Genomic DNA, 26,191 nt, shown 5'->3' with positions numbered 1-26,191 from the left:
AAAACAGAAAGCGCCTTTCTACAACCTCCAGAGGCCACTCCCCATGCAGTCTCCACAGGTCTCAGAAGAGCCTCCAGAGGCCCCTCTGGAGAAGTGGCCTCCAAGGCTTTCTCGAGCCTTTCTGAAACCTGTGGAGGCTGTGCACACTGTCCGTTGGCCTCCGAAAGGCCTCTGGAGGTCCTAGAAAGACACTTCTGGTTTTCCAGAAGTGCCCTTCTAGGACCACTGGAGGCCACTCTTGGGCCTGTGGAGTCTGCATACAACCTCCACAGGCTTCAGAACAGTTCTGGACGCAACCAAAGCAAGGCTCTGGTTACATTCGGAGCTCAGTGGATCCTGAAATTCGCGTGATTTGGTTTCACATGAAATTCAGTATCCACGAGGGTTCCAGGTATGGAATCCCTGCAGATGAGAGTCCACTTGTATTAAAAAACAAAAACCCAATTATGTGGAACTGCTACCATATTAATCACTAAGTTCTACCCTAAGTAGCTTAGATTTCTTCTTGACAAAGGGAGTGATTGACCATTTAAGTTTGCAAGCCAAGTCTACAGTGGCCCGGATGGGCTTTTTCTCACTCTCAAAACTTCCCTCTACAGATTACATTTTGAAGCCCTAATTTAAAAAAGCAAGTTGATGGGGCAGTAATCATGGACTGTATGTGTTGCATGGTCTGAGTCAGCTTAGGGATTGGAGCATGCTAAAACTGCTTATTTTTACTCAGTATGAATTTTCCAGTTGATTCAGAGATTTGACAAAAAAGGTGGAATTGTTTGGGATGATAATCCTGGCTGCTTTCACTCTATACCTGGAATGACTTGTGTGTTTCAGTCTGTCCTTCCCAGATCACTCTCTGATATCAGAAATAGCACTGAATGAGAAGAAAATGTTAAGAAATAGAAACATGACAAAAAATAAAATCTGGTCTTTAATAATGGTTCATTCATAATTTTATTTAAGTACACAGATGCATATGCGGGAGTCTTGGGTGTAGGGTATGGGGGTGCAAGGTTGTGGAAGAACACTCATAAAATCTGGTCTTTAATAATGGTTCATTCATAATTTTATTTAAGTACACAGATGCATATGCGGGAGTCTTGGGTGTAGGGTATGGGGGTGCAAGGTTGTGGAAGAACACTCAGAATTTTGCATCACAACAGTTACTATGACTCAGTGTCATGGCACTGAAGTCACTTCAAGGTGACCAACATATCTGCCACACAGAACTGTAGTGGGTTTGACAGTTCATACCTGAAAAGAGGAATAGGATAATTTGCTTTCATATAGGTGACAAATTCAGAGTACCCTCTATCATCTAATCCAGGGGTGTCAAACATAAGGCCTGGGGGCCGGATGCGGCCCTCAAAAGCTTTTTATCCGGCCCTCAGGCTCTCAGCTTCTGAGCAGTGCTGAGGTGTTACTGCTGAAAGGGCAGTTCACATGAGAATTGGGCTGTCCCTTATCTTGAAATATGATCAAGATTTGCATGTTTTCTGTCATTTGCAGCTAAGTGAGAAAAAGTGTTTATTTTTGGTTATGACCTGTTTAATGACATCACTTTCTGTCTCATGACATCACTTTTGGCCCTCAGCATACATGATGAATGCTATTCGGCCCTCTGTATGAAATGAGTTTGACACTCCTGATCTAATCCCTTTAAAATCCCGCAAAAAGGAGATTGTGGGTTTCCATAGCAGTCAAGAACAGAACCAACACAAATCATTGCTCTATGTCATATAACTCTCCAACTACACTTCAAACCACCACCCCTGTAATTGAGACACGAAAGAGCTGTTGCCACCAGAACAAAAAAGGCAGGACACTTCAGCCAGAGCCATCTATATTGGGTTGAGAAAGGAGTACAGAGTCTTCATGATATGTTTTCTTATGGGGGATGGAGCATGTGAAGCAATCCTATATACACTTTCTTGGGAGTAAGCCCCATTAAAACAATATTCTTGGAATAGTATTCATGGAATTGTTCTGTGTCTCAACAGAACATAGTCTCTCTGGCCTCACTCCAGTTTGTGATATATTGTTCCTGATGACCTAGACCTTTTCTTCAATTAAGGGAGCAGACGCCTGTCTATTTCTTCCAAAACTTGTTCTTCAGATGCCTCTTCAGCCTTTGCATTCTACTTGTAGCTAACTAGCCAGGCTCCTGTTCAGTGCCTCCGGGTGGGACTTAATTGGTCACTTAGGGTGTAGGACTCCAGGCTATCAGCTGTTTAAGAATTTTTCAACTTCTGGTACATGTACACAAACTATAAGCTGTTGAAGACTAGTCTGAAAAAGGGTGCTGGCTCCAAATTAATCATAGAGATCTTCACAAAAGCTGTTATTTAACTTCTTCCTTGACTTTGATAGCTAATGAAATAAATAACTATAGATTTCAAATATCAATGATATTATGAGAATGAATATTTGAAATGAATGGGGGAGAGGGAGGACATGTTTCACCTGAGCTCCGTCTAAAAAATTTATTCTCTCCTGTTTATGTGTGCCTTATTATGACATATCCTGTTCTGTGGCACCTTTGAATGTAGGTCTGCAAGCCAAGTGTTTTGGTTTGCAAATGTCCTTGGTGGGGATAAGAAATCAGTGTTTATCTGTTGGTATGAAGAAACGAAGCAAGCGACAGAGAACCAGCCCAGCTGCCTCCGGGGAAACCGTCCTGAAAAAGAAACGCAGTCTCAAGGTTTCTAAACAGCTGCTGCTATCTGAATGCCCACTTAATCATGTAAAAGTGAGTAAGACTGTGGAATTAACTTCAGAGGGGGTCGAGGAGATAGAAGAAGGGAGTCAAACATCGAGTCATCCTGGAGAAAGGAGTGAGACGCCATTATCCCCCTGTGTACTTAAAGGGGCAGTGAAACCCAATTCAGCGTGCAATGCAGCTACTAACACAGACAATTTGGAACTGATAGGTCTCAAGGAACTGAAAGCCTTGTTTGGTAAACAATGTGCTCTCTTTTCACAAACTCTGCATACTATCTTTAGAGGCCAGCAGTCTATGGCCTGCAAGTTAGAGGCTTTGAGTAGGCAGATGAAAGCACTCACAGTGAGGGACAGGTCTCCCTGTGGGGGTGACATTCCTGCTGTTTCCTCAACATCTGAAGTAAGGATGAGAAGAAGACTGCAACCTTGCAAGATCTCCCTCTCCATTTTTCAAAGCCAGTTAAATTATGGCAGGTGGCATACAAAATTCAGAGCAAAATCCTCTCTGAGCAGTCTTCTACGCTGTGATTTGCATGAAGTGGACCTGCTGAATGTGACTAGGTTAAGTTCTCCTCCCAACTGGCGAAATATTCTGCTGTCTTTTCGCCAGGATATAATACCTCAAATGCTTTTTAAGTTATCTTCTCTTTTATATCGTTTTGGAATACGACCTAAGAAAGTCTATTATGAACCTCCCATTATTGATTTTACCCAATCTTGGGGAGTTGGACATCCCGATACAGTTAGGGCAGAGGCTTCCCTTACCAGGCCTAGAACCTCTGAGCATATGGACTCTCAACTTTTGGACCCCACATTCGAACTTCAGCTGAAAGAGTCATTTTCAGAGCTAGCTCTGTTAGAACAGGAGCGTTTGATCTCAGCTTTGAAGGAACTGGTGCAAGACTTTGAAAACATACAAGATACATCAGTTTCTACTCTACTCCAGAAGCAGGCTGCCCCTACAGATTTGATGGAAATGGATGTAGCTGTGAAACAAATACCTGCTTCTAAGATCATTCATCCAGATCTACAGTGTCTAATGGACTTTAAAGAACAGTCAGTGGCACCTTCTCTTTCTTCAACCTCTCTGCTGCTTCCTTCTCAGGTTGGAAAGAGTACTTTGGAAGAAGTAAAGTCTGCTTCTGTTGCCCATGGTCGGGCGCTCTTATCTGCACAAAGTGGATGTCAAACCCCTGGAATAACAGTAACTGATGTTTCACAACAAAGTTATCTTTCTAGTGAACTGACCATTATGGAGGCTGTTGAATCTTCATCTGGTAATGACCAGACAATTTTGGATTGCCCAGCGCTGTGTACTCATTCTTCTCCAAATACTACAAATTTGTATCCAGCTGTGAAGTTGGGCTCAAGCCCAGTTGGGATTCAAAGAGTCTCCAAGGGGGTTCCATACAGAAATGTGGGGGCGGAGTCCCCTGTACTGAATCCCTGTGTGGCAGATGATATAAGTTTTACCATCTCTCCTTTTGCAAATAGTCAGGTCCCTTCAGTGGGTATTTGACTCGAGTGCAGCTAATGTATTTCATCTTGTTTCATGGAACATGGCGGGTTGGACGGGGAAATTAGGGCAGTCTGATTTTTTGGATTTTGTCAAGAAATGGGATATTTTATGTTTTCAGGAAGTCTGGCTCTCCTCTCCCCCCCAAGTAGATGGCTTTAGAGCCTTTTTAACTCCAGCGGTCCCTGGTTTGGGAAGGGGTAGACTTAAGGGGGGATTACTCTCATTGATCTCTACGAATTTGTCTATTGCAGTGGAATCCCTGCCTGCTTTTGACCATTATACTCTGGTGGTAAAACTTAATTTACAGCCAAGTCCCCTAATTTTGGTTAATGTGTACTTCCCGCCACTTGTGGGTTTAGTCACTATAAGGCAAATATGGACCAACTTTGAGAAGCATCTTGGGGAGATTCAAGAGGTACATCCTTCTGCTCAGCTGGTCATTTTGGGGGATTTTAATGCAAAAATGGGCAGAAATGATTTTGAACTCTTTACAAAATTTGGAGCTTTTCCTCCACCTTTTTCTGACCCTTCTCCATTGTGCAAACGGGTATCAAATGACTGCAGGTGTAATCGTCAGGGCTTATTTTTGGCCCAATGCTGCATAAAGCAAGATCTAATAATTCTTAATGGCTCATGGCCTGAGGATCACCCAGCTGTGTGCTCCTTTTGGAGGGGGGCTAAACCGTCACTTCTAGATTATGTGGCCATTTCTAGGTCATTGCTCCCAGATTTGCTGGATTTCAGGGTACTTAGTAGACCAGAGAGTGATCACCTCCCTTTATCGCTCAAATTTTCAACAGCTGGGCAGTTTAAGTCTAAAGAGATCCATCACCCTACTGATCATTCAGGTCCTGTGACAAGATGTGTGAAATGGACCAGTCATGTCAGTGTTAAAATTCAGGGGCTTCTGAGTTGTGAGCGGGTAATGGGCTTTAGGGATGCGATTATAGCTAAGGAGGGTGACCCTTTATCGCATTATAATAATGTTGTTGCTGCCTTAAAACCTTTTTTAAGTAGTTACACGCGCAACAATATCAGTCTGAGACGCAGATCTTATGATTGGTACGATTTTGAATGTAGGATCCTGAAGAAGCAGGTTACTGCTGCTTTGATTATGGCAAGAGAATCTCAATTGGAGGCTCATTATGTGCATCTAAAAAATTCAAAAAAGCAATTTAAGGAAACCATCAAACTTAAGAAGGAAATCTTCATAAAGAAAAATTGGGAAGTTTTAATTAGTGCGGCCATTCAGAAAAATACTTCTCTTTTCTGGCATACAATTAATCCACTACTGAAAGTGTCTCCCTCGGAAGCTTCTAATCATATTACAGCATCAGAATGGGTGGAACACTTTCAGGGGATCTATGCATCGGAGGAACCCCCCTGTCCAGATTTAAGATCAAAATTATTAGCTGAAGATCTTCCATCCTGGGAACCTGTAACCAGTGAGGAGGTTGTCTCTCTTATTAGGAGAGTAAAAAGTGGGAAAGCTCCAGGGGAAGATTTTATTAGGAGTGATTTGCTTAAAGAACACCAGGATTGGTGGGCTCCAACTTTGGCTGCTTTATTTTCGTATATCAATGAAACTGCTAATATGCCTTCAAATTGGGGTTGGGCAATTATAGTTCCCATTTATAAGAAAGGAGGTCATGAAATTCCCTCAAATTACAGGCCTATTAGCCTGCTAAATGTTATTAGCAAACTCTATGCTTTACATCTAGGAGATAAGCTATTAGCCTGGATGGAATTTCAAGACATTATAGCTGATATTCAGGCAGCCTTTTGCCCTGGAAGATCACCCCTTGATCAGACTTTGGTGCTGCAATTCCTTGTCGAGAAACATCTGGGCACTAGGGGCTCTAGACTTTTTGCAGCCTTTGTTGATTTTAAGGCTGCTTTTGACCTAATCCCTAGATCAAGGCTATGGGATAAGTTTGCAGCTTCATCTATTGATCGTCGTTTATTGTTGCTTATGGTTAGCTTATATAGCAACTCGGGCATAAGGATTAGGTGTTCATCTAGAGGTCATTTAACGAAACCAATTTTTGTTAATAAAGGGGTCAGACAGGGCTGTGTTCTTGCCCCCCTTTTATTTAATTTTTATATAAATTCACTGATTACCTCCTTTGATGATCTGGCTTTACATCCTCCAAAGCTTGCTGATCGTCACGTCCCTGTTCTGGCATATGCTGACGATGTACTTATATTATCGAGAACACAGGTCGGCATGAGGAGGGCCCTTCGCCATTTAGCCCTGGTTAGCTCACAGGAGAAATTGATAATTAATTCTGATAAAACAAAGGTGTTGGTTTTTGCCAGACGCTATAAGGCCCATCAATGGCTCCTAAATGGGAAACCCATCGAGCAGGTTAAATTAATAAAATACCTGGGGGTGATTTTTCACTATCAAGGTGGCCGTTTGGCCCATAAAAACTATGTCGGTCAATCAGCACAGAAAACATCTGGTGCCATTTATCGTTTTTATTCATCTAAAGGCGCCAAATTTCTCCCTGCGGCTCTAAGGCTGCATAATGCTAAAACTAGGGCTCAATTGCTTTATGGTTCTGAGATTGCCCCATATTTAAACACCAGGTCTTTAGAGGTGATCCAGACCAAATTTTTGCGTCAACTGATGTATGTCCCCCGATGTGTGCCGAATACTGTGGTTAGGCTGGAATCTGGTACCCCAAGTATAGAGATGTCGATGTGGCTAAATGCCTTGCATTATTTTTTGAAGATTCTCTTGAGACAGGGTAATTTTACTCATTTGATCTTTTTGGATCCCTTTATAGGCTCCTGGGAAAAGAGGTGCCTGGATTACTTTAATTTTTGCGATCTTTCCCCTGAGTCTTTAACGATGATGAGCCTGGGAGACGCAAAAGAAATTTTGCGTCAGAGGTTGGTGGATCTTGAAATGAGATCTGCGAGAGCCAGACTTTCTACATATGTTTTTCTTGGGGATCAAGCTCTTACGCTTTCTCCTGCCAGGTATTTTTATAACATCGTTATTCCAAAATTCAGGATTGCTTTTACTAAAGCCAGGTGCAATGCACTCCTATCAGCAGTTCTTTTGGGGCGTTACGCAAAGCGTCCTTATTCAGAGAGACTGTGCCCCTGCCATAATAATGTGGTGGAGACAACTGCCCACATTATTCTGCAGTGTCCAAAGTATGATGATTTGCGATCTAAATTTATTTTCCCGATCTTTGGCGCTGTAACGGGGATGCAGGTGGAGGAGCAGCTTGCCTTTCTGCTGTCTGATGTAAATCCTGATATATCGCTCAGGGTGGCCCGTTTCTGTCATGCTGCACAGTTGATAAGAAAGAAAATTGAGAGTATAAATTGATGATTTTATGATTTTATATATGTGTAAAGGGATGTTGGTTTTAATTTTGTGTATTTTGTTGTGTTGTTTTGTGACTAGCTGGTCGGATGACCGTTAATAAAGTATCTATCTATCTATCTATCTATCTATCTATCTATCTATCTATCTATCTATCTATCTATCTATCTATCTATCTATCTATCTATCTATCTATCTAAATGAATGGGATTGGTGGAGCAAGTATTCATGGCTTTGGCCAAATCATCTACAAGTCTCCTCTGGTGTGTGTATAACAAAATAAATCTAGTAGTGCACATTGTTGTGCCAAGTGGAATTGCAGGTGCTCCATAGGAAAAGAAGACAGCAGGGTGACCAGAGCCTGTACCATAGGTTGTACCCAAAAGAGGTAAAGAATGCCAACTATTTTAGGGAATTAATCCATCCAAGTAAGAGGGGGGCATTTATGCTTGCCAGATTCAATATTTTTCCCTCCGCAGTCCTTGAGGGAAGGTTCCATAATGTTCCGTTTGATAGCAGGACTTGTAAACTCTGCTTCCTGGAACCTGATACGGTGGTTCATATTCTGTGTCATGGCCCTGCTCTTCGAACACTTCGTGATACCTTTCTAGATCCAATTTTGTCTGCCCTTTCTGGTTCACCTGATGATTCCCTGTGTTCCCTTTTGGAAGACAATTCTGTGGCTACCACTGATTTGGTTGCTGACTATTTGTTAGCCATTATAAGGAAAATATCCTCATGCGTTCCATCAACTTGAATTTTATGTTGTGAACAGAACCTTGTTGAATAGACTGTATCTGTGTCCTGGTTAATATTTGTTTTAATGCCAATAAAGGTTCTCGAAATAAAAAAAGAGGTACAGAAAAGCAAAAATACTCCAAGCAGGGAGTTAATTCATTGCTTTTCTCAATACAGACACAACTGATCACGTCACAGTAATTGGGATATGGAGAAAAACTGTTCAGTAGCCTTGCTACAAATTATGTTCTGGACATCATAACTGAACAATTTTTAAGTAGAAGTACAGAAACAGTACTGGCTGTATGCTTATACCAGGGGTCTCCAAACCGCGGCCCATGGCAAGCCACTGTCCGGCCCGCAGTCAGCCTCTTGTCCCCTGAAAGCCTCTGGCCCACTCAATTGAACACGACCAGAACTGTGCTCTGGTTGCATCTGGAGGGTGTTTTGAAGGCCAGAGAGCTTGAATGAATGAGTCCATTCATTCATTTATTCACTCTTCTATGTTTCATCTCTAATTTATTTATTAAAACTTCATATTTAAATTTTTTTCTGACCCTCAACATCACACCAGATATTTGATGCAACCCTTTACCCAAAAGGTTTGGAGACCCCTGGCTTATACAACCAAATTTCAGAGGGTGTAATCTCCAGATATTGTAATTTAACCCTTTTCTAATCTGACGTGTAACCTAAACCAAGATATTGCTGGTCATTCAAAGGTCACTGTCTTTAACAATGGAACTTTGAATTTCACCCAAACAAAGTTACTTTCATAATTTCTGATTTTGTTGGACTTTACTGATTTTCTTTTTTCCTCTATAAAGCAATAGAAAGAAGTAACTACCTATACTGAGGCTCACAGCAAGACATCCCAATTGTGTTGAATGGTGCCGTATTAGTACTAGGCACCACTAGGAAGGGCCAGTTACTGGCCTAAGAATTGACCAGAGAAGGACTTCCAAACCATATGGCTGTCTCATGGACATATTTAGAGAATTATTTGAAACGGATGGATGGTAGTGTAACAGCTGAGATGAAACTTTTCTGCAGGCTTCAAGAGAAGATCTATCCAGATGCTGTTTGTGATCTTTGAAGCCCTAAATTGTTTTAATTGGTTTTTATCTAATGGTTGTGTGCTTCATTGCATTTCATTGGAAACTGCTCTGAATGCTGCAAAGCAGTATAAAAATCTTTCAAATAAATAGGTGGGAAGAGCCTAGGCTGACTGGCAGAGTGCAGTTTTGATCTCCGGCATCTCCAGATATGGTTGGGAAAACACACCTACCTGGAGACCTGCTGCCAGTCAAAGTAGATAATACTGAGCTAGATGGACTGAGGGCAGCTTCCTCTGTTAAGAGTTCCAAATATTTCACACTGTTTTTCCTTGATGTGATCCCACTCAAGATATTTCAATGAGACTTTGCACCATGTGCTTCCTTTAACAGACGTTAGGTTTATGACCACAGAAACATGGGCTTTTTCAGTTTAAGAAGAAGAGTCCTGCTGGATTAGGCCAAGGATCCATTTGGTTCAGCATCCTTACCTCATAGTGGTCCACCAGATGCTTCTGGGAGCAAACAAGACAGTAAGATACCTGTAAGGCAGTGGTATTCAGACTGGGGCATCGCAACGCCCCAGCCTGAGGGCCCTGGCCTCTGCCCCCTTAAGGGGCAGGGGGGAAGGCAGCAATGCGATCCCCAGGATCCCCCTTCGTGTCACTGAGGGGGGCTGCAGGGACTGGGATGTACTCACCAGTCCCTGCAGCAGCATCCTGGGGTGCGGGGAGCCCTGTGTGAGTGTCTGCAGGGCTCCCCAGCCTGCAGAAAGTCAAAGTGGAGCGATTGCTCTGGTTTTGCTGAAGTGGAGCGCAATCCTACCTACCTCCCCTCCCCTGTAAGCACTTACTGTGGCTTTCAAATTCCCAGAGAGTTTGAAAACGGCAGCTGTAAGGATACAGTATCCTGCACCTGACACTCAGGGATGGGGTACCTCTGAAATCTGGAGGTTGCCTACAGTCATTGTGATGTGCTGGACATTTTCTCCATCAATCCCTTTTTCAAGGTGTCTAGGCCAGGTGCCATCACAACATTCTGTGGCAAGAAACTCTGCAGATTAATTATGTGCTGGGTAATGGAATATTTCTTTTATCTGTTCTGACTTTCCCACCCCTTAATTTTAGTGGCAGTCCTCTGGTGTTGTGCAAGATGAAAAAGAACTTCCCTCTATCCAACTCTTGCATAAGTTCATATGACTTACAAGCCAATATTATCCTTTCCACGCTGCCCACCCATCGATGCAATGGTACCAAAATGGCAAATACTGAATTCTGTTATTGGTGGTGGGGCAGTTGCAGAAGAACAATCATTGTCTTACTCAGAGATAAGCCTCTGTGGTGTGCTTAGGGTCTTCTCAGACCTGCAACAGCTATTTTGATGTTGGCAATCCACATTGAAATGTGTCACAGGATCAGATGCAGGAAGGGGGTTAGGATATCAGCAGCACCAGTGCTGTTGATCCCACTCCTGGGGCCAAATCCACTCCACACAATCCCCATCCCCATCCACTTTGCTGCCCTGTTCTGCTGTCCTGCCAACACTCCCATCTCTCCTGCTGATGATCAACAGGAGATGCAATATCTCAGGTGGGAAGGCGCAGGCTGTTTTTTGCGATTGGCACTGACTGCTTTATGGCAGTCAGTGCCAGCAGGGACTAGTCATGACTATGGCCAGTAAGTTTAAAATTGGATTGTCAATCATGTCATCGTCCGTCCCCCCGTCCCCCCCCGGAGCCTTCTTTGAAAAGCTCCAAACATTGTGAAAGGGAAAAGACCCTTTCTTCATAAGGGAGGTGGCCAGGCCCACCAATCATTTAATGAATCCGGAGCATGGAATTGGCCTTCTTCTCTGTTGCCACACACTAAGTCAACACTTTCATCAAGCTGTCCAACATCATCTCAAGATCTCTCTCCTGATCTGTCGCAGCCAACTCAGAACCAATCAGCAGAAAAGTGGAAAACCCACCCAGAAAAGTTTAGTATCATTCAGAAACTTGGCTACCTTGCTGAAAGTCCAGATATATAATATCAGTGGGTTCACCCACATCCATATACTGTTGACCTTTTCAAATACCTCTAAAAGATTTATGAAGCAAGACTTACCTTTTTTTGGGAGTCAATGCCGATTCTCCCTCAGCAGAGCTTGTTCTATGTGCTCCAAGATTTTATTTTGATTAGGCTTTCCAGCATCTTACCTAGAACAGATATTAAGTTAACTGCCTGTAGTTCCCCCGGTTCCCTCTTACTCCTTTTTTTTAGAGATTTGCATTAATTAGCAATCCTCTATGCCTTTCCTAAGGGAGACCTATGGAGTCCAGATTCTAAGACATGAATAGCATCCCTGTTCCCACATTTGGACAGAGCAGAGGCTTTTATCTGTGCCACTTTGTTTATGATGGTTACTGTAACATAGTGAATTATTCTTATTAAGAATATTTATATATCACTTTTCAACTGAGTAATTCACAAATGACTTACATATAAATAAATTAATAAATGGTTCTCTGTCCCTAAAGGGCTCACACTCTTTAAAAAGAAATACTGAAGAGAGATCAGCAACAACCACTGGAAAAGGTGCCATGCTTCAGTGAAGAGGGACAATTGCTCTCCCCTTGCTAAATATGAGGACACCACTTTAAAAGGTGTCGCTTTGCCCAGTTAGCAGAAAATGATTATAACAAAATTATGTATATTATCCAAACGCATTAACATCCTATCATAAGTATGATTTTGTTGCAATATTTTGTTTGTAAAGACACCCTAAATGCCCTTGTTGGATATTGCCAAGAAAAGAATTGTGCTGTTGTGTTGTTTGCATAATGTCTCAGATAGTATAGCTGAGGAAGGAGCTTACATAGCAAGATCTGTTACCCTTCACTGGCAAAGGGGAAACTAGAGCAGAACATCTTATTAAGGATGTATAAATCTTCCACTGTGCCTTTCCTTGCTTCTTGGGGCACTTCTTGTGTTCAGTTTCTGGTTGTAGCATCTGTCAACTTGGGGCTTTATTAATGCACTTTTACAACTGGTGCTTCAGGACTGCCAGCATGAGGCTATCATCCAAAATGCAGTAAGTGGTTGAGAAGGAAATGCTGGGTACTGTCCGTGAGTACTAGGAGATTAATAAACTACAAAGGTCTAACACACTATTACTCAACCAAATAGATCTTTTAGCTGGTGAGGAAAAAAGGCATCTTAAAGAAAATCATATGCCCTTTGATGAATAGGCATACACTGACCATTATTTGAGGATTGCTGACAGTACAACAGCAAATAAGAACTTTTCATAAAATTGAAAATATCACTAAGTGGGAGGGGATAATAAATTGGGTAGTTAAAATGTGCAACATAACAAGACATTGAAACTGGAAACCAACAATCTCTGCATTTTAATATTGCATTGTGTTGTATTTTATAGCTATCATTGCCATCTACTGGCTACATTTGTTTTGTGAAGAGTTGGGACCTTTTTTGGAAGGTTGGATTGTCATGGTAGAGCAGGGGTATTGGGAGTACTTTAAAAATCTATAGGCTTACCAGGATATCCTAAATACTGATGCACACATCCATATTATTACAGTTGAAGTAAGCTAGCAAACATGTATTTTCTTTTTACTGTGTCCTTATTTCTCATTTACTAAGGATTTGTGGTGGCTTGAAGTGCCTTTTCCATGTCTTGACTTTGTAAATCTATTTCTGGCTGTAGGACCACAATTATAAGAACACATATAGGGAGCCTGTGTTGTCTGTGGGTTTGGCATCTGTGGATACCAAACGGCCCCAACCCCAACCTCCAAACCCAACTGGAGCATAATTCCACTCAGGTTCTGAGGCCCACACCAGTGACATGCAGGCAGGGTAGGCAGAGCCTTACCTAACCCTGCAAGTTAAAGGAAAAAAAGGACCCAACAAGTTTTAAAGTGCCTTTTGCCTTTCTCAAACTGCTTCTTTCTGCTCTGCTCCAGTTCAGTCCATTAAAGCAACTTGCAGACAAAACACAGAGGGAACAAGGAGAGCTGTCAATCAGCTAAGTCGCTATGGTGGCTTGCAAGGGACAAAACAGGCAGGGACACCTGTGCAATTAAATCCACCAGGGAGTGGTACCTCTGTTTGTCCAATAATAAAAAAGACAGCATCATCAGTCTTTGGGGAGGCATCAGGAAGAGTTGCCTCCAGCAGGTTAGGCTGTAATCTTGGGTGGCTTACAATAAAACAAAGAGCAGGGTGGCTGTCTTCCAGTCAGAAAATAGCAGGACGCCTGCATCAGAAAGCTCTGGGGTGGCAGCAGGAAGAATTGCTTCTCTTCTGTTAAAAAAAGAAAAACCATGAAAAAAGCAGGGAGCCTGTGCAATGGACCAAAAGAGGCAGCTTTTTTGTTACTTCAGGGGGCCTTTGCTGAAGAGGTGAAAAAAATTAAAAAAAATTATTTCAGGGGACAGAGAGTGTGTTTCAGAGACTGAACTTAAGGGGTGAGGGAGGGGGAAGAGTGAGTGTGGATTGCCTCCCCAGGCCTGAACCTCACTCCACTTTGCTGATCAACACACTTTGATTGTCAAGGACAACCTACAGTTTGCAGTCAGAATGGGAATGTTTGAATGGGGAATAGACAGTAGCTAATCAGGAGAGATAGGACCAACTGCAAGATTATGGGCGCAGTCCTGCGCAATGCAGCTCTGAGGTAAGAGAACAAACATTCCCTTACTTTGAGGAGGCCTCCATGAGTGACACTTAACTGCAGGATGCAGCACATGTCCCATTGGCATCACTATGCCAGTGCTGGAAAGCACTGACATAAGGGGTTAGGGTTGCACCCTATGTGAGTTGGTTGAAATAAATTGTGGCTTATTTAAATAGAGTTTACTTTTTTTATCGGGCGTATGTGGGCAATGTGGCATATCTAACTAACTTTTGAAACCAAAGCCATAGCTAAGAATGCTGGCTTTTCTGGGAGAACGTTTGTGCCTTCTAACCTCACAAATTAAGTGTTTTCCATCATTGTATCTTAAAAGTCTCTCATGGAACTTCTGCATATTGTCACATAGCTGTTAAAAGGCACAGGAACCCTGCCAGAAAACAATTAGTGATCTTATGACTAGACAGAAAGTGGTACAGACACAGAACTTGTTTGACTTTACTATTCTATCTTGTAGTGGTACCATTTTATTATTTAAATTTTTTTTAAAAAACCTTTATTTTGTATTGTAAAACTGCAGTTTTTTTATTACAAAAATGCACAGATTTCATACAAAAGAAGATATATGATGGTTTGAACAAGCCCACATAGAGCAGCTGTGCACTCAGGAGGTCTTCACTGTACTCAGTGGAATCCACCCTCCTCCTCAGTTGATCCTTGGTTGTGAATAGCACAAATAATATATGAGCACAAGTAATCTGCAAGCCAGTGCCTTGAGGAGGAGAGGGATTGCTGGAGATTAGCTGAGGAAAGTCTGGGAGAGAAGATAATATCACTAACACCATGTCAATCCACCTGCAGTATGGAAAACAACCTTTCTGGGGGATGATACTGCTCAAACTTGAATCACTTTTTCGTACTCCACTTGCAAGTTTTGTAATGCATGGTAGAAACTTTCTTCTGACTTTCATAATTTGTAGTGCAAGTGGGATCAAAAAGCTAAATTGATTGCTGCACATGTAGGGGAGTGGACAGGAAAAAAAAAGCTTTTCAAAAAGCTTTCAATTGCTGACAGGCTGGCTGGCTTTCTTTCTCTTTTTTCTCTTTTATATTAGAATCCACGGGGCTTGTTTTAGATTTTTTTTAATTATGTGCAACTGTTTTAATTATTGTTTTTAATTGTTATTTTTGTATTTTTAATTGTTGTAAGCCACCTTGTGTGCCCATGGGGCAAAAAGGTGGGATATAAATTAATAAAATAATAAAATAATAATACCTATGCCTAGGGTCAGGGATACCCTTTTAATGCTTGTAAATGGCCCGTCTTTGTGTTGTTATTTGAATAAGAGGGAATGTTTCCAAATCTAAGGCTATAATGTCAGCAAGAATTATATAAAGGAAAACTAAACAACATTGGGGAAAGAAGGCTTTTCCTATATTCCGCTGTATCTATGCCTCAACAAGGTAACAAGGCTCCACAAAGCTCCAGATTGCTCTGGTCAAGCAATCTTGTATGCTAGGTAATCATGAATGGTTAGGTATAATACTCATTTATTTCTTGTGAAAAATAAAGGAAACAGCTGTGTTCATGAACAATTGGTATCTGTATATCCCCTGTGTCTTCTAAGATTTCCCAGATCCCACATGATTTCTGAGTGTTCTGGGTTTGTGGACTGATCACCCTCTGACCTGGAGTACTAGAAACCACACTATTTCTCAGGACGCTAATGAAATTGGAACTGTGTGCCTTTGGATAAGCTAGTTTGCTTCTCTCTGAATTGTTCTGTTTGGACTTCATCATGCATAAGTTATTTAAATAGGAGATACCCTGCCTTTTTGTGAAAGAGCTTGTCAATCTTTTCCCAAGATGAATCAATCAGTTCACTTGTTAAGTTATGGATAATGGTTAAGACATCTGAAACAAACGAATTACCATTTTCAACTTGACACTAACCATGAATCAAACCTTTCTATGCGCAGAGAGGCAGATATGGAGAAACTCCTCATCGGGATGTTTATAACTCTCTCTTCAATCTCATACTGGCTTTTGCCTGATCACTGCATAGCCAAGTACATAGCCATTCATGGTAAATGGAGGCTTTCTTGTGCATCACTAACATACACTCGTGGCATGCTCCTTCCTGACCTTTGTGTTCTTTCCACTCTTGGTGTAAGTAGTTTTTGCACCAGAACTTGGGGAAAAATAGGCCAAAAATACAGCAGAATATAGGAAAAGGCCTTACCAAAAGGTGAGTAGCTTTTGCACCAGAACTTGGGGAAAAATAGGCCATGGGATAGCTACAGCAAAGATGCACAAGGGCTTCAGTTCACCATGAATAACCAACATATTGCAGCACACCAAAATTCGAAATGAAACAAACAGTACAGGCCGTGATGGTGATGTTGGCTATACAATTTCATTTTAACACATGGATACCTAGATTGTTTTGGGTACTGACATTATAACAAGAGGAGTTTTTGGGTATGGATGACTCTGTACTCTGCTGCTGGCACTCCTATCTAAATAGACCCCACTGCTTTCCTGCAGAAACTGTAATTCTGGGGACTGGGGGATAAGAATAGGCCCTCAGTTTGGCTGTACTTGTCGTAAGAGGCGACTAAAGAGCCACCAGGTAGATGGGACTTGTTAGCCTGGGAAGGCAGCTCATCTGAGAGAAGGAAAACTCTGATCCCAAACCTCCACTGCCTTGTGGCTATATCCATTTATGGAAGAGGCTTCAGGAGTCAACCTCGAGGCAAAATCCTGAGCCGGAGTCCCTGAGGCAGTTCATGGCTGAACACAGTCATATTCTGGCAACTCCTGTGACGCCGCTGGAACCAACCGTATTGGCTTCTGCCTTTCCAATGGACCATTTCAGCGACATGGAGAGGGGGGATTTGCTGCATGGGTAACAGTCTATCCTCCATATCTAGTCTACCCAGGCTTTGCACACTGGAGAGGACACTCTGTTCCAGAACCACCATTCAGAGTGCAATACCATAGTCTTCTGAGACTGAAGGATGCCAACAACTGAGCTGGTGTGTAGTCCATGAACACTTATGCTAAAATAAATGTTAGCATTTAAGATACCACAATATACTCTATTGGTGTTATTTTTGTTTATTTCTTGCCCTTTTGTCAACAGGACCAGCCCGTCCATGAGGTTGACTGAAGTGACTACTTTGGGAGGCAGATTGGTGGGGAAGAACCCATTACCTATCCATCTCTACTGCTCTCCCCCCCTGCCCATTGTTAACCAGTTTATACATTTGGATGTATGTTTCTTAATTCATAAAATTATCTTCAGCATTTTATGTAAATTGGATTTTAAGCTGCATTTTCCTGTTTAAAAGAGAACACTGTGCAGAAAAGAGTCACCTTTATGTATGTTAAAACATTGTTTCACAGACCCATTTTGAAACACAGATGTTTGTTTATTTATCCAAACAAAACAGGAATTTTTCCAGCCCTCATTTTTTTTTTTAATTTCATTTAAATTTGTGAACATTTTGAGTCCACAACTTAAAAGAAAGGTTTGTGTATTTAGGTACCTTCAAAACACTCATTTCAATAGGCTTTTTTCACACTGATATTCACCAACAGTATCACAAAAGTTGTCTTTTTTTTAAAAACGTAACTGTAAGCAACAGTAATTCTAGAAACACTAAAGGGAAAAAAGCATAGCAATGTCCACAGTTACAAGAAAAAGTGCACATTACTTTGTCACAATCACAGTCATTACTTGGAAAACTATATGTAACAAGTAGAAAATATCACTGATGCCTTCAACTCATTGTCAAAACCCAAAATACATAAAAATTGTACACAAAATAAGGCAAATTCAGGAATGCACAAGGAACTTGTTATTTAACAAAAGCTAAACAACAGAACAGATATTACAATAAGCATGAACTAAAATACTTCTCTCTAAATACATAAAAATAAGCCTTCCTTAGCGCACAACAAAACACCATTGATGTGTATTTGACATCATAAAATAAGAAACGGGACTGGGTAAGTCTGGGAAAGGGAGTTTTGTTTAAGTGGCAGCTGCATCCTTTATGATTTTTTGTACAGTTTTTACTTCAGTGTTAACATTATAAAATCACGTCAGAAATGTTAAATGGCCCTTTTCAGTTATGTATTCATTAAAAAAAGAAATAAATACACACAAGAGTGCAAATTTTCCGATTGTCACTTGCAACCTCTTCACATTCAGTCATCTACATCCATTCACTACCAGAAGGACTTGTACAAGACAGCAGCAGCAATCCTGGAGTTAAATGAGCTAGCTTGTAAGAAACTGCTTTAAAAAAATTAATGATATGTCCTTTAAAAATAACCCTCACATCTTTATTAATTGCTAATAAAGCTGCAACTCATTATGAAATTTAGGCAAGAACAGTGCGAGTTCAGGAAATGTCTGCTTCCTTTGGAAGTCATTCCAGAGATATTTGTGTAGGGATCCACCATGGGCTGCCCAGCACGAAAAGGTACTTGCTGTAGAACAAACGTGGATTGAAGAGGGGGAGAGAGGTTTCCGAGAAGAGGATTTACAATAACTCCTCAAAACTTTATTTGAAAAATCAGTGAAAAATTTACCAAAGTAAAAATGATCAATTTAGAATGAGAACCAACGTTTTTGTCTTGTTTTTTTTTCTATAAAAATTACATTTTCTTTAAAATACAAGATCCTTTTCATTGCAATTGCATCCTGTTAACAACAGGGCATTTGGCAACATTTTGCCATATAATGCAGCTTTGAGTCCACTGAGTCAATAGCACATTCCACTAATATTGCACTTGGATTAAGGACCGATTTTGAACCCCCAGTATCTTATGTTTCCATCCATGTTAGACAGAGTTAACATTTCAAGCCACTTTTTGCCATTGATGCTGACACACGTAAACAAACAAACATAAAGCAATAGGCTGGATATATTAAAGTACCTCAGAAATATCGGAGGTCCAAGTTCACTTGAAGAACCTTAGCACACCAAAAAACATCAAAAACAGTGTGGCATTATGGTAAATTAACTCGTCCACAAGACTGCAGAAACTGCTCTGGGGAATCAAAATGTCATTAGTGGAAATTCTGTGATAAAACTAGGTCAGCAGGATGGTCGTGTGTCTCAGTTCTGCTGCAAAATAAGGTTTTCCAGTTCATCTGCAGAACGTAATAAAAATGCAGCAGATTCTCGGTACCCTGCAACCAGTTGTCGTACTGCATTAATTTCAGTTGGGCTCAGCTGAGGTCTGGAGCTGGTACTGCTGGAAGATCCAGAACTGGTTGCTAACTGCCTCTTCATACTGAGATCAGTAGGACCTAGAAATGACAAATGGAAACAACTGAAACATCAGACTACCTTAATTATTGCTTTTTAATATTATTTTGACACAAACAACAGAATCCTGAATTGGTTCAGTCCTACTTATTGTGTTATTGTGTGTGTGGTGGGCTACTGAGATACAGGAAGCTGGACTATAGGCCTATGGCCTGATCCAGTGGGGCTGTTCTTATGTGTATGGTGGTCATTTTTGCTGGGCTTGAAGTCATTTAGTCCAAACTAAGAAAACAGGCACGGCTTTTGTTAGCACTTTGATTGATTTTACCCTTGTTGTTTGGTAAACTGAATGTGGTGTGCAGATGTATCAGTGTGTGGCAGAGTATTTATGCTAAAACAACTGCAACTCTACTAGCTCCAGAACCTTAAAAATTTTCACTGATATATCATTTCTAATGCTCACAGGATGTCATTTTGCTAGCCATCAATGGTGACTCAGGGCCCAATCCTATCCAACTTTCCAGAACTGGTGCAGCCACAATGCAGCCCTGAGGTAAGGGAGCAAACATTCTCTTATCTTGAGGAGCCCTCTGTGACCGTCTCCCCACCACAGGATGCAGCACACACCCCATTGGCACAGCTGCACCAGCACTAGAAAATTGGATAGGATTGGGCCCTCAGTCAGTCATAACTAGTTCCTGATAGCGTGGTTTATGGATTCATTTACATTGCATGGACAACACATATTCTTGGAAGTTAAGTAGTTCTTGTTCTAACTAAAGCACTCAAAATGCTACAAGCACTATGAATCCTCTTCGAGCACTAGACATTCATTTATCATATTAGCTACTGAGTAAATCTGACATTAAATACACTGCTGGACAAATGACTTGCAAGATTTAACATGAAGTAGTTATTGCCTCATAAATTACTCATTGGCAGCATCAATTACTTAGAATTCTAGAATGCAGGTCAGATATATGATACAAGAGCTTATTTCACTGATAAAAGCACCGATAGCTCATGAGTAGCAAAGCCATCTGTGAGTTATCTTGGCAATAATCCAACCCAGCTACCAGTATGGGATAGCCAGTTTGATACTTAATAGCTCATTGGAGACAATAGGTTTGGGTAAATTCAGCCGTTATCTTTAAATTGAACATTAATATTATAGGCAGTAATTTATAACAGCAATATATAGTTTTAAAAGGTGGAAGGGTGTCTAGACATCTGTGATGAGACATGAGTCATTTTTTGTTCTGGCAGTTAGCAATGGCTAGTATTCCAAACTAGTTCAGGGCTGGTTCAAGATATTTTGCTAATTGAGGTACGGATAAGATGGTGCCCCCATCCAACCAATACCATGTTACTAGGGGCCTTGCAGTAGGCTCCATAGCACTCTGCCCCCCAATGAATCACTTATTTAGCAGTGTTTAAAAGAAATAATATTACAGCCAATTATAGCAAGGCAAAACTCCTAGATCCAAAATTCAACAGTGGTGATGGCAGTGACAATAACATTGCTTCTGTTTGATACTGGATTATCATATAGTCAACAGCTCTAAATTAGTCTCATCAGCATGTGAAATGGCAGCTATGCAAGGTCTGCTCCTTTATGGCACAAGCCTAATCAACTTTCCAGCACCGAGGTAAGGGCAATGCAACTCCAAGGTAAGGGAACAAACATTGCCTTACCTTGAGGAGGCCTCCATAACTGCCCCTCCCAACTGCAGGAAGCAGCACATGCCCCACTGGCACCGCCATGCCAATGCTGGAAAGTTGGTTGGGATTGCACCCTTAGTGTGCATATGCATGCATGTGTACTAGAGACAAGATGTATTCATTCAGCACCTGGAGACTGAGCTGCTAGAGACCAGGAGGAGCTAAACCCTAAAATACAGCATTTCACACAAGGTGCCTCTAAAAGGCAGAAATGGGAAGAGTTGTTTACTAGGGATAGTTCATATTTGGTGATCCAGGTCTACAGAGCTTGCGTCCTGAGTACACTTCTGTACTGCAGCGAGTCATGGACTCTTCGCTCACAACAGGAGAAGAAACTGAACGCTTTCCACATGCGCTGCCTCTGACGCATTTTTGGCATCACCTGGCAGGACAAAGTTCCAAACAACACAGTCCTGGAATGTGCTGGAATCCCTAGCATGTATGCACTGCTGAAACAGACGCCTGCGTTGGCTCAGTCATGTTGTGAGAATGGATGATGGTTGGATCCCATAGGATCTCCTCTATGGAGAACTCGTGCAAGGAAAGTGTCCTACAGGTAGACCACAGCTGCGATACAAGGACATCTGCAAGAGGGAAGGCCTTAGGAGTGGACCTCAACAAGTGGGAAACCCTGGCCTCTGAGCGGCCCGCTTGGAGGCAGGCTGTGCAGCATGGCCTTTCCCAGTTTGAAGAGACACTTGGCCAACAGTCTGAGGCAAAGAGGCAAAGAAGGAAGGCCCATAGCCAGGGAGACAGACCAGGGACAGACTGCACTTGCTCCCAGTGTGGAAGGGATTGTCACTCCCGAATTGGCCTTTTCAGCCACACTAGACGCTGTTCCAGAACCACCATTCAGAGCGCGATACCATAGTCTTTCGAGACTGAAGGTTGCTAACACAAGGTCCCTACGTAAACTGGCACATTGAGAAAAAAAAGAAAAGCAAAAAAGAAAAGTCCTTTCAACACACACAAGAAAAAAGAAAAAATACAAATTTTGCAGCCTGATTTCTCCTGGAACTCTGAACTCCATGGAAGTGGGGATCTTTTCTGACTGGAAGTGGGGATCTCTTTCTGAGATCTCAGCAATGGGCTTCTTCTCCCCCCCCTCCCCACTTCAAGCATATGCTGCAGTTGCTCCATATTTTACAACCTGTGTGTGCTCTTTAATTCACAACACAGATGTAATAAAATATCAAAGAGAGCTAGGACAGAAAGACTTAACTCCAGTCTTGTTGAACTTTGGAGGATATTGTACAGATAATTACAAACTCTGCAAACTGCCAGATGCATTGTCGGCACAAAGATTTGTTGTTTTTTTAAAAAATAAAAGCAAACAACCATCAGCCTTCTTTGTCTGTAATATGTAACATCAGAAAGTATTCCTTAGGAATTAAATCCTAAGGCCAGATAATAATTTACAGCATTAAATGCCCCAAGGGGGACAATGGCCATTAGTTTAGATAGCTTTATAAAAGATTAGACAAATGAATGGAAGGGGTTAGGTCTATCTAGGACCATAAACTATGATAGCTAAATAGAACTGCCATGCACAGGGCAAGACACCCTTAAATACCAAGTGCTGGGCACAAATTTGAAAGGAGGGCTGAACTGAAAAACAGCCAGCAGGGAATGGGTTCCTAGCATTTCTCCTTAAAACAATAGCCTCCTGAGACTGCTTTTATTAAAAAAAAAATAATAATAAGAAGAAGACGAACAAGAACAGAGCTTTCTCCTATGTATTTGTGTGCAATGTGTAGTTTAGTCCTAGATATCCATCCCCCCCCCCAATTTAGTCAGGATCTCACCTGCTGAAAATCATAATGTCTGTTGAAGTTAGCAGCATTACAAACATTTACAATGGATATGCTTTTGAGAAAACAGCTCAAAGGTCACATTAATCAAGTCACATCATTTCAACCCTAAAATATGTATTTAAACCCTAAAAAACAGCATTTCACCCAAGGTGTCTCTAAAAGGCAGAAATGGGCACAGTTGTTTACTCCTAGAGAAGTGTGCATGGTATTGTGTTGTAAAAACAAAAAAGAGTATTATAGGACTGACAGTCCAATCCTGAGCTGCCTGGAGTGAGGGGCTGCAGCTACATTGGAAATGGCTGCCACCACATCTTGTGTGCTCCAGGCAACCACCAGACAGCCTTCTCCTTCCCCCAGGTAAAGTGAGTAGCCCCGCAATGGGGCTACTCGATTCTATGGCAACCCAAAGATAGAATCAAGAGCCTCCATGTCGGGCAACCAGCCTGACACGGAGGCTCTGGATCCGGTGGAGCAAAGCTCTACCAGTCCTGCCTCCCTCCCGCCCTGCTCCCTCCACCTGGCATGCCTCCTCTGCACCCTCTCCCTGCTCCCTCCCCCTCCTGGAATGTCTCCTCCCTGCCTCCACCTACCTTTCCACTGCTCTGCAGTCCATGCGACCACTGAGTAGTGGAACTCCGGCGCCCACCCAGTGCTAGTCTAGTGCCGGCCAGCGCTGGGCTATTACCAGCGAAGCACAGGTGCTAGGGCCCGCAAACGTGCCTTATAGCACGTTTGCAACAGTGCGCACTGGCAGAGAGCCACCGCACAAATCTTAGAATTGGGCCCTGAATTATCAAAGCAAAATAAAAGAAATGGGGAGGGGATGCAGGGGTTCGAAAAGCAAGTCCTTGCATGCAAATTCCTGGATACTTTCCTCTATGCTTTACTAATCATGCTCTCCAGGAGAAGTGGATCCAGTTCCTGTCCACCTAACAATGAGTGAGTGAGCCTATCATTGATGCACAAACATAGTACACCACGCAATAAACAAGAGGCAACAACCACAAGCATCTCTGTGCATGGACTTAAAAAAAACGTGGAGGTGCTAACGTCATAGGGTCATCTGATTGGATAACTGAAGACCACCTTGGCATCCAATCCTACTGTTTTGCCAAATCCCAATCCACTGGGCCTTGTAAACCAGTCCAATCAATCAGAGTTGCCAATAAGCCAAGTTACTATCCAAAGTCAGGTTCCAGGTAGGTCAGTCCAATCCGTCAGGGTATCCAAATCAAAGTCCAAAGCCAAAGTCCAGTCACAATCCACAGTCTGATTCCCAATTCCATAAACCAAGTCAGTCTCCTCTCCTACCTCCAGCCTGCACTCCTAACATGCTAATCCTAACAAGAGGGTAGGCTTGAATCCTTTGTTTGAGGGAAATCCAGCCAAGAAGACACCCAATTCACCTAAGGCTTGTCTGGGAAGCAATGTGGCCTTTTTGTAAAGACACTGAATTCAAAAAGTTCAAGAGCTTTTAGGGTGCTGAGTCATCACAGAAACCTCTGAGTTTCCAAAAGTAGAGAAAGATAAGCAGGAAATAGAGCTAAATCAATGATTTTCACCCCATGCTGTACAGATCATGATGATGGATTGATTTTTACACAGTCAGAGAGATGTTATTAACTGGTTTGTTTTATCCAGACATCAGGTCCTGCCCAAGGGTTTTTACAGCAACTAATTAGTTGGTCCACTGTTTCATCTCTTCCCTTACAGACAGCACTTGCTGTTTTATTTTTACTTTTGCTTTTATTGCATGTTTTCTTAATGCCTGTTCTTCAGCCTTTACTATACTTGATGATGATGATGATCTAACCACATGATTATGATTATAATATGATGATGATCTAACCACACACATCTAACCACATCATCATCATCATGATGGATGATGATCTAACCACATGATTATGATTATAATATGATGATGATCTAACCACACACATCTAACCACATCATCATCATCAATTTGAACCGCTTTAGGAAGAAAATGCTTCTAACAAGATATGGATAAATGAGCATATCATTATGTTAAAGTTGTTTTTGCCAGCTAATGTAGTGGCCTAATATAGTTGTCTTTCTTCACTAAGACCACAATGCTAAGTATACTTACCTGAAAGAAAATTCTGTTATAATCAATGGGAATTATTCACTGCTCAGTATTAGCATCAAGATGTAAAGTTGGAGTCATCAAGAATTCCAAAATAAGGTTGCCACTTGCTATGGGAGTGACTTCATAGAAACTTAGGTATGCAATTAGAGGGACAATACGCATAAGAATGTGCTGTGCCAGTCAAGCCCAGCTCTTCATGGTTTCCCCACTGTTAAAAGGCTATAGGTGGTTGTTCTCCAGCTGTGGAACTTTCTCCTCTTGGAGATACCCAAACATCTTCTGGAAGCAATTCAAGATCCTTTTCATCTGGACATGAATGAGCAGTGAGTTGTTTTATGGCTGTGCTTGTATTATAGATATTTAGTAGGGACAAGGATATTTTTAAATCAGTATTTCCCTCTATAATGAAATACCACCTACCCCTATATTGTACAGAGTGAGATACCACCTATCCCTATATTTTACAGAATGTTCAATATATGGGTAGGTGGTATCTCATTATAGAGGGAAATACTGATTAAAAAATTATCCAGATAAAGTAAATGTCCCTATTAGTATTTTATAAAGTACTTAATTTAAGCCCAGAAATATTAACTACTTTGGCTATTTTATATTCTGTATTAAAACAGGCAGCACTTTTCATTTTAAATGTTGCTGGTCAAGGCAGAGATTCATGCATGCAAATATAAATGCAAAAGTCTGTAAAAATACTCACCACTGCTAGAAGCATCGCTGAGATTTAGCAAACCACCTCCTAACCCTCTGTAACTATGGTAACTGTAGGTCCCATTTCCATTTATGTACAACACCTCCTGTGTGCTGGAAACAGCTGATGTTGAGTAAGTGACCTGGGCTGGTTCCTGTTTATATGGTTTGTCAGCTGGAGCTGCCTCATCCTGCAAGAACAAAGGTTCAGTGGACAGTGTCAAATCACTGCTGCATTTTGCTCTTCGAATGACGAGGATGTTAGATTGTTGTTTAATAGACTTTGCGTGCACTATTTTTACAACTGGTTAAAGAAAAATGTGAAACAAGCACATACAGGTTTTTAATTGACACTTTATCTGCCAGAAAGAAAACACAAGGACACTGGAGGTTTACAGCTTTGCTCTTACAGGCATTGTCACCTATGGGTATCCTATAGTCATCTCTATCTGGCCCATCCTTCCCCCTAGCCTTTGTTCAGGACTCCTTGTGTCATGGAAATCTCAGCTGTAGATACAGAAAAAAAGGCTATGAGGAGACTGGGGA

The 26,191-nt window shown here is 41.7% G+C and overlaps 1 protein-coding gene across 4 annotated transcripts in view; it reads right to left on the bottom strand.

The window, feature by feature from the left end:
* Positions 1-19,141: 19,141 nt before the first annotated feature.
* NOL4 (nucleolar protein 4) overlaps positions 19,142-26,191 on the bottom strand; it is a 191,252-nt gene continuing 184,202 nt past the window's right edge. For all 4 annotated transcript variants that reach the window (XM_066625199.1, XM_066625200.1, XM_066625201.1 and 1 more), the window contains 2 exons: positions 25,656-25,836; positions 19,142-19,335 (listed from right to left, as the gene is read on the bottom strand). In XM_066625199.1, the coding sequence (XP_066481296.1) occupies positions 19,142-19,335; positions 25,656-25,836 (375 nt within the window). The remainder of the gene's footprint in view (positions 19,336-25,655; positions 25,837-26,191) is intronic.

Source organism: Tiliqua scincoides, chromosome 4 (assembly GCF_035046505.1).
Source record: "Tiliqua scincoides isolate rTilSci1 chromosome 4, rTilSci1.hap2, whole genome shotgun sequence".
Lineage (NCBI taxonomy): Eukaryota > Metazoa > Chordata > Lepidosauria > Squamata > Scincidae > Tiliqua > Tiliqua scincoides.
Note: the sequence above shows the minus strand (reverse complement) of the source record. Positions and strands in the feature narration are given on the sequence as shown.